Source organism: Pygoscelis adeliae, unplaced genomic scaffold (genome assembly GCF_000699105.1).
Source record: "Pygoscelis adeliae isolate BGI_AS28 unplaced genomic scaffold, ASM69910v1 Scaffold188, whole genome shotgun sequence".
Lineage (NCBI taxonomy): Eukaryota > Metazoa > Chordata > Aves > Sphenisciformes > Spheniscidae > Pygoscelis > Pygoscelis adeliae.
The window spans coordinates 1,156,169-1,165,600 of NW_008825304.1; the positions used below are offsets into that span (position 1 = coordinate 1,156,169).

Here is a 9,432-nt window from a genome sequence, read left to right on the forward strand (position 1 = left end):
AGACTGATGGCCTGTGAGCCATTTAATCTCTGTAGATGTGTCAGAGAACAGGGCATACTTGCTACTGTGGTTCTTTATGGCTACAGTTGATCTTGTGGGTGCAAACACTAAGGTGATGTTGCCCATGCAGAGGAGCTACTTAAAGCAGAGCTGATTCGTTCTGTCATGTCTAGCAGCTGGTTCATGGGGAATAGCAGCTTAGCTTTCATGCAGTTACCACTATAGGAAGTTTTGCAGGGAAAGAAGTCTGGGCTGTGGTGCTGGCAGCTTATGATTCAAAAGCAGCTGCTAATGTAACAGAGGGTTGCTCCACTTTGCTTACCGTTTCCCCTTTCTATCTTTGAAGGAGATGCACATGCTTCCCATGCTGCTTCTCGTGATAGCTGGTGCCCCCATACCTCCAACCAGCTGCCAAAATCTCCCCCTTGCCTTCTTCACAGCTTCTACAAGTTGTTAATGCACAAATCCACTAGCTGCAGCTGCTGTGATGGGGTGTGCAGTCAGCATCAGGCTGACTTCCCATGCCCAGCCTGCAGACTGCTATATGTGACTGTTCCTGAGGCACCTCAGCTCCCTGCCTTTCCTTGAGTGCAGGTCCAGGGAAAGTAAATGTCGGGCAGACTTTGAGAGTTGGGTGGAGCATTGGCTCGCCCTCCCCTTATTCCTGATCAGCTTCTCTGTATGGATGGTTGATTTCTTTGAAGAAGCCAGGGGATTGCCAAGCAGTCTGTCTCCTGCTCTGCTTGAATCTTAAGCAAACAGCTGACATTTGAAGGAAGGCTGTTGAAAGAGACACATCTGTTGCCAGGCAGAGCTGACATAATCCCTTTGGGTGGTTTGACAATAATCCCTTGAAAAATGAATAGATGGTCAATTTCAGCTTGATTATTCTGAGATTGACTGGCTTCAAGATGCTTGTGTGATTTGCCTTAGGTTTTACCATGCTCTGTGCAATGGAAGGAGCTGGGGGTGGGGGTAATTCCTCTGGTTTCACGCTCTCCCTGGGCCTTTCTGATCCCCCTGTCAGGCCCTGCAACAGGTGATCAGACAGGGCGACTAGTGCATGTAGCACTGGAGTAGAGTTATATTGCTAACTCAATGAAAAGGCTGCTCTGCTGACCTTATTCAATATTGCATGCGGCAGAGCTCTTATCTACAGTAGGTCTGTTTCATTAACAGATTAAATCCTTGAATAGTGTTTAATAATAAGTTGAGCTTCACATAGTGATTTCATAGTTCATATTTTAAATGGTCAAATATAGTTGCAGATCATTGTGAATCAATTGCCATCTGTAATGATACTCCAGGTGCTGACTCATGTTGCATGCTGGTAGCTGACTAGTGGTGCCTTCCTTCTGAGATGGCTCCAGGCAAGCCATGACAGGAAGCTCTAATATATTTACAGCTGGCTAAATTGCTCATATTCATGACTACTTGGTGCTTGAAAAAACTTCACGCTCTCACAGTGAATAGGAAGCATCTTTGGGAAATGCTGTGATTTAAAACTAAAAACTGAGCCTTGCTTCATCCATTAGCAAAGTTAATTTTTTAGCTGTTACTGCAGGATGAAGCATATAAGGCAGTTCTGTTCCTGACGTCTCTGCGTTCATGACTCCACAGGCAGTGTCAGAGCCTTTGTGGCTATCTGGTGGGAAAAGAGAAAAGGCTGTAATCTGGTCAGTTCAAGCAATAATTCAACTCTCAGTTGTGTTCAGGTGCAACTTTGGAAAGGTTTTAACAGTGGCAGAGAGTTGCTGCAGCAAGGAAAGGGCTGCATGCTACCTTGTTGGAGCAGTTGGGAGGTTAGGAGATCTGAAAATACTAGAAACTTCACAGTAGATGGAGAATGAATTCCATTTTACTCATTCAGCTGCCAGAGAGACTGGGAGGGTTTAATCTGAGAAACCTACTGTTTGGAGGCTAATATGAAAGGTGGAAATGTAGTGCCCAGTGCGGCTGGGAAGAGAATGATATTGCCTTAATTTAAGTCCATCTACTTCTTCATCTAAAAGTTCCATTTCCTGGCACTGAAGTAAATTAAAATTTGCAAGTCATGTTTGCGTACTTGAAAAACGGGCTAAGTTGAAACATGTCGCTCCTGAACGGAGGACAGAAAATATAGGGCAGGGAAGTGGTAAGATGTATGCCAAGATGTAGGTAAAGGTGTGAAGGATAAGGGAGTAAAAAAAGCGAACAGAAGACTGTGCTGAGCAATTATGAGCTGTTTTAAGGAAGCAAAATGAAAAGCTTCAGCAGAACCAGAAGGGATAAGAAGGCTGCAAAAGCTGTAGAGACATAGTAAGACTTGCATCAGCGGTATGTATCTTATTTAGCAGTAACAACTTGTATGGTTGTGTTCGACTACCTCATTGCACTTAGCAAGCCTAATAATGAATGAAGATTGGGGAAATTCAGCAGGTACTTAAAAATTAATATTTTTTGCTTCTGTTTTGGCATTGGAACTTCTCTTTAATAAAGAAAGCCCCTTGGCTGTATGTTCCACTGTGAAGCGCCATCAGTTATGAAATGTGATGTTAATCCAGGAAGAGGAAATCCTGACTTAAGTAATTGATAGGCTGTAATTAAAGCTGGAATGGATTTTGTTCACCAAAGGTGTGCTCCGTTTTTTCCGTATGCTTGTCATGCTCCTTATGTAAAAATGGCAAACTGTGTATTTCTTTCCGAACATATATTTATTAGGGTTTTTTAACTTGTGTTTCATACATCTGGATACAAATAACAAGAAATCCATTGTGTCAGTACTTTAGAATGCCATTAGTTATTTAGAACTAACTTTAAGAAGGCACATTCGTGTTTGAAACTAACTGAATAGCTTAAGAGTGATTATTGTAGCTAGACGCTGTAATGGATTGCTCATCAGAGATTTAGGCCTAGTAGAGCTGATCCTTCCCCTTGTACTGCTTAGTCACAGCTTGGAAGACAAATGCAATTTTTCTGTCTTTTTACACTTGTAGTCAGCTTCTCTGTGTGGAATTAATTGGCTATTGAACTGAATTAGTGGATATCTCTCTCTACAGGTGCCAGAAGGATTACTGTACAGAAGGATTGCTGTTAAAAAAATTGGTTAAGTACATCAGCTGTAGTTTGGGTTTGTAGCCAGAGACTTTCCATAGATCAATTGCTTTCTTTTTCTTTAAAACCTGAACAGCAATCCACGTGATTAAAAAATTTATTTAAATTTCATTCTTTTAATGGTTGACTTGAAATCTTGGCATGGCTTATCATAATTTCAGGTGTTACTTTAAAAAGAAAAATATTTGATTAAATATCCTGGGAGTTGTTTCTTAGACTGTCACATGCACACACCCACACCAAGTACAGTTGCGTGATAGGGGTGTGCAGCTTTTTATTCCCTGTAGATGCTGGTAGTTATTGTTTTCATTAGTAAGTGTCAGCCCAAAAGCATGTTTCCTGCTACTATGTAGACAGCTGGAAGACCTGAGTGGTCTGAATTCCAGAGGTGTCCTGGTCAGATTGCAGAGTTCAGGGTGGCTGATCCAGTTATTGGCTAGCTTAGGGTGCCTAAACCAGGGCATAGGTTCTCTGTTCCAAGGTCAGCATGAACAGCCCAAAATCCTGGGCTATTTGCTGGGGTGGCTGAGCAACAGGGCATGATTTCACATTGGGCTGATGGGATCTAGTGCCCTTCCTGAAAGGGGCAGCCTGGTGCTGTCCTCTGTTTCCTGGTGTCTGCTCTGGAGTTTGTCTGACCCCCTTAGAGATTAGGTTCAGGTCATTAAGCCAGCAGAAATCTAACCAAAAGACAAAGTGAAAAAGTCTTCCAACTTTTTAGCAAGCTGAACCAGCTAACAGGGCTAGATGAACAGCCAAGACAGCCCAAGGGAAGAAGTGGAACCTTGCTGTTTGGGGCAGCACACCATAGCATGAAACTCCCCCTCCATCAGGTCGGTGAGAATTGCAGCTATATTGCATTTCAGAGGATTACAAGAATAAATGTATTAAGGATGATGATGCTAAGGCGGTAGAGGCTTTAAAAGAGAAAAAAACAAAGCAGTGTGATCTGCAAGATGCAGTCAGTTGTGTACTGGCTAGAGCCTGGTACTGCTCTCTGAGCACCCAGGTCAAAGCTTCCCTCTAAGGTGATGCTGCTGTCCATAACCACTGTCAGACGTGCGTGATGATGCAATGGCTTTCTAGTGAGGCTCATCCGACAGCAATGACGTGTATTTTTCACTGTGTAAAGCCAATGTGGGGGCTGGATTCATCCCTTATGCAAAAGGAGGAATGATTTTACCTGTGCCTAGCAGGGCACTCGGCGGCTCCTTTGTGGAGGTGCTGTTTCGTAGGGGTGCTGAGTGCTGCAGTGAGGTGCGAGGCTGCTCCGTCAGGACGACGTGGGTTCCTCCTGCTGCTCTTTCTCATGGTCAGGAAAGCATTGCTCACATCTTGCCGCAGTGACTCGGCGTGTTTGGGAGTCAACCAGTGGAAGATCTTTGAAAACTGTAATGCCAGTGGTACAGTATGGCTGGGAGCTCTGACCTTGACAGAAAGAAGCCTATGGTATGGATGTAGTGTATGGTAACTCATTCTCACTTAAGGTATGCTTAATGGAGTTGGCCTATTGTAAGCGGAGACTGAAACTTTTTTTGACTTGATCAGAATAATGCTGCACGGCAAAGGAGGGTGTGAGTTTCTGAGGTAGAGGAAAACTTCCAATAAAACAGTAGGAAAACGTTGCCTGCAATTTTTTGAAAATGCTGCTGTACTGAGCTACTTAACACTAGTGGGACTCAGGGTCGTGTCTTGTGGGTGACTATGAAGACTGGACTGCAAAGCTGTTTTTACTTAGTCTGCCAGGGTTTTTGTTTGTTTGCTCTGAGGCGCGGGGGTGGTGGTAGAGGAGATGGCATCACTGCAAAGTTTTTCACTAGGTTTCACTACAGGCAGTAGAGGGGGAACACTGCCAGGGTTTATATACTGTTATGGTGTGGTGTCAAGCAAACTTGATGCAGTTGCTGCAAAGAATGTCCAAGACAGTGTGCCTTGCAAACTTCATAGTTGGTTTCTGCTCAACAAAACGTTTCCCAAACATCTGGCTAGCAAATGCTGTGTTTCTCAGGATACAGCCCTAGTGCTAATCTTGCCCACTTTAAAATGAGTTCTTGCCCTCGTGTCCAAAATTAAGACTGTGTTCCACCTGAGCCGAAGTGTTACAAGGCACCTCTCTTTTAATTGAGTTTCTCTGTTCAAGTGCAGTCCAAGACCTAATGTGAAAAGCAGCCGCCCATTTCCTTGCTTTGTTACTTTTCATCCACCACAACATTGTAATGCTGGCCTTAGTGTCCCTTCTGAAATAACTCTTGCAGATGAAACTCTTCTAATTATATTTTTTCTTTTTGTTTGGGAAAGTAAATGCTACAAAGGATCAAATCATTTAGTTCTTTTAAGCTGTTGTATAATATGTTGAGGCTACAGACTTAATATATTTAAATAAAAAAGCTAGCCAACCTGGAAGGTTTTGTACTGGCACAAAACAGGAATTATTCTTCCTCCGAGAACAATTATAAGTGGCCTCAACCCTTACTTTTTCCTTTGCAAGGGGAAGTCCAAATAGGATGCGATTTAAAAAAAAAAAAAAAAAAAAAAAAAAAAAAAAAAAAAAAAAAAAAAAAAAAAAAAAAAAAAAAAAAAAAAAAAAAAAAAAAAAAAAAAAAAAGTAATCTCTGGTGACTAAACTTGCCCGTGCTTCTTTTCCACGCCTCTTCCACTCACTTGACGTCATACTATTTTTGTCCCTTTCTAGCTCATTGACACAATTGCCTCAGAAATCGGAGAACTGAAACAGGAGATGGTACAGACAGATCTCACAGTGGAAGATGAATCTGCTGATTTGCGAAGGTGATTAAAATGTTTATTTTCATAGTTCCTGGAGGTGTACCATGACAGGAATATTTTCATTGTGCTCTCTTCTTGGGTGGCTTATGTCCTAGCACTTTTCATCCTAGCAACATAGGGGGTGTAGATAATCTTGCTCTTGATTCAAGGAATTTGCCTTTGTGCAGGAGGAGTGCCCAGAGATTCAGTTGTTCTGTGTATTTGTCTTAATATATTCTAAAAGCAACTGAACTTCACTTCTACTTCCTTGTTACAAACCTTGATGAATGTCTAAAGCAGGAAACTACTAATGTTATTCCCATTGTCTATGGCAATGAGCTTTGCTTTCACGCTGTAAAGACTAAAAATGTCCATTGCTTCAAGTGACTTCTGTGAAGATTCAACATAAAATGATTTATTTATGTTCTCAGGTTAGGAAGTAAAATATTGACTATTATGAGCTGATGCTTTTGTGGGTTATGTGTTTAAGTTCATTTATATGTGAGTATCTTACACATTAAAAAATACTAGAGTAGATAGGGGGCATTTTCTTAACCTTAAAATGATTTGAGATGCATATTACAGTGCAGATAAAAGTTCTGGCTTTTTAAAATAGGTCATGCCATGTAGTTGTGGACTGTGGAAATCTGCAATGTTAAACTTGTACCTTTAATTGGGCATAGTGAGACCCCAGCATTTTGGCTTTGCTATGGCTGTTGTGCTTGATTGGTAATGTCTGTTAATTGACATCTGGAGGATATTCAATATTTTAATCATTGTGTTAACGAGAGAACACATTTTTGTACTTATTGTTGAAATATTTGTTGCAGAAGGAAAGCAACCAATGCAGGCGTTCTGTTCTGACTGCACAGTCTGGGCCAGCTCTGGAGCTGGTGGGCTTTGTTCTTCAAGGCAGTGAGTTAATCAAGTGGATAATAGTTTGTTATTTAGAAACACATCCATGCTTTTAGCTTGTTTTTTTCTTTCTAGAAATACTTTCGAAATGTGCTAAAACTACTACAATATATATTTAAACTATTTAAATAAAACATGAGCAGCACCTTTGTTGCCCAAGTGGTAAAGAACATGAGACAGCTGAACTAATTAAAGTCCTTGGCTATACCCCTGGTTACACATTATTCAAGTTTTAAAGCTTTTGAAAGCACAGTTGTTTTATGGGGGCGGAAAGGATACTTTCTCCATTTCAGTGGATTCAGCTAATTAATTTCAATGATCATTAGCTAATTTTCAGTTAAGAAAAGGGTTCTTGTATCTTTGAATACACCATATGCATGAAAGACTAAGATCTACTAGTTCTAAAATCTTGGTGGAAACACTTAGCTGGAAACAGTCAATTAAATCTCCCTATTTTACAGATTCAGGGGATTTTTCTACTGATTTCTTTTTAATGGGTTTTTTAAACTGAATTTGTTAATTTTGAGTGTGAAATATATTTTGATTAAAATATGTGAGTAAAGCTAACATACAAAAGTTGATAATGCAATTTCCATGACTACTTAACTGAATTAAATTTCATATTGAAATAATAGCCATCCAGTAAAAAAAAAAATTTTCTGTCACTTTTAAGATGATAAATGTAAAATACGAAATCTGAATAAATGAATGAAGGTCAATTTTTGTATGACTACATAATTCTGAACTGCATGCTTCTATGAAAGGAACGAGTTGTATCAAAGTTGGTATAAATCATATAATTAGTTGTACACTGGTATCTTTTGTTTATATAGAACTACAGAGCAAGATTACAGTATTTTCACCTAAGGTTTTCCAGAGTTCTTACTTAAACTAGACTCCCCACAAGGATGTGTTTACTATCATAACTTTATTTCTTTGTGGCTAATTTAAAACTTTGTAATTAATGTAGGTTGCTTTTATTGTTGTGTTCTTCTGTTCAGAAGTTGGTATCTTGATGTGGCATTCGGATGTGCATCTAGAGAAATTTGAGCTAAAAGGAATGTCTGTTTTTCTTGCTCATTTTTCACCTTAGCATATCTCCACATGCACCCAGAACAGTTTTAGAAAGGCAGAGGTTGCAAGAGCTCTCAACGGTATTCAGAAATAAAAGTACATGAAATTGTGTGTCTGCAACTTTAGTGTTGTAGTGCGTGGGTGTTGGTTGGTTGGTTGGGGTTTTTTTTGTTTGTGTGACTTTCAGATTCATACTCCTCCCCCCAGTTATATTTTGGACTTGTCTCCCTTCTTTTACATCTATGTCCCAAGTAATATTGAGAATAATTCAAGTAACTGGGCCTACAACTTTGGCTTGTAAGAATGTAAAAGCCAGGCAAAAAAGAGGGTTGTAAAAATGTGGTTTAAATGGGACACTCATGTCGTCCGTTTCAATATTCCATGGTGTTTGACACCTGGACTTTTTCCCAGCGCGGACACATCTCAGTAATGCAAATGAGTGGAGTTGTCAGAAAAGGGCATAAATGGGATAAATTTCTGACCTGTGCTGTACTGGTGACCTTTGAAAGGGTAACTAGAGAGCTTCTGCATGCAATGGCAGCCCAGGTCCATGTAGGATGGGGGAGCACATGTGACATGGCTGGTGGCATCCAGATGGTCTTTTAGGAGGCACTCAGTCTCCCTCGAGGGCGCTAGGACCCCTGCATGTCTGTTGTCTTTGTGAATGACCGTGAGGGGAAAAAGCTTGCTGCTGTCCCTCTGTAGGAAAGACTGTAAAGTCCCAGTCTTCCTGGAGTATTTGGTGCCTGTGAAATGATTCGGGGATCATTTGCTTTGCTGGTGGTGGCAGCTGCTGCAGCTTATTCCCTTCCTGCTCTGTTACCATGACAGAAATGAGGGCAGAACTTTGCTCCCTCCCTCATGGTTTGCACTGGACAGCCCCCACACATGTGTCATCTACATTTTTCCACAGCAGTTATTAAGTAGAGTCGTCTTCTGTGTCTTGCACGGTGAATTGCTTCTGTTTATTGTTGACAGGTAGGCAAATATCCAACAACCTTTTCCCCAGCAGCTTTGTCCCGTCCCTTCAGCTGTAATGGGATGGAGAAGAAAGTGACAGTCCAGCTGCTGAGGAGTGGAGGTAATGCTCACAGAGGCTTTATGCCCTCTCCCAGCTGATGCTCGATATGACTGTATAGGCTAGGCTGGTGTGATTAAGGCCTGCTAGGTTGCAGGATTTGTAGAAATCCAGGCACTTTTGCAGTGGGGAGTCAAACTGGGTTAACTGGGGAGCCTTTGGTGGGACCGGAGCAAGGTTCACGCTCATCTGCAATTTTAGAAAGATTCACTTTGCCTGCCTGCTGCTGTTCTCTTTGCCCTTGTGACTGCGAAAGAGACAAGAGGAATATTCCTCGCTGCTGAGCAACAGTGGAGTGGGAGAACAATGAATCTGGACACAGAGCTGTGTTTTGCAAACCTTTTGCACTGTGGCAAAGAGTTGGCAGCAAAGCTTGTTAATTTGCATCACTGGGGAGATGCTGAGCATCCTACTGCCATGGGCAAAGAGCAGACCTCTTCTCTCTCTCTCTCTCTCTCTCTCTCTCTCTCTCTCTCTCCCCCCCCCCCCCCTCCCCCCCCTGCCATGTC

The 9,432-nt window shown here is 41.6% G+C and overlaps 1 protein-coding gene across 1 annotated transcript in view; it reads left to right on the forward strand.

The window, feature by feature from the left end:
- Positions 1 to 9,432, forward strand: part of RIN2 (Ras and Rab interactor 2) — a 30,036-nt gene that overhangs the window by 7,956 nt on the left and 12,648 nt on the right. The window contains exon 2 of the mRNA XM_009330130.1: positions 5,786 to 5,880. Within this exon, the coding sequence (XP_009328405.1) occupies positions 5,786 to 5,880 (95 nt within the window). The remainder of the gene's footprint in view (positions 1 to 5,785; positions 5,881 to 9,432) is intronic.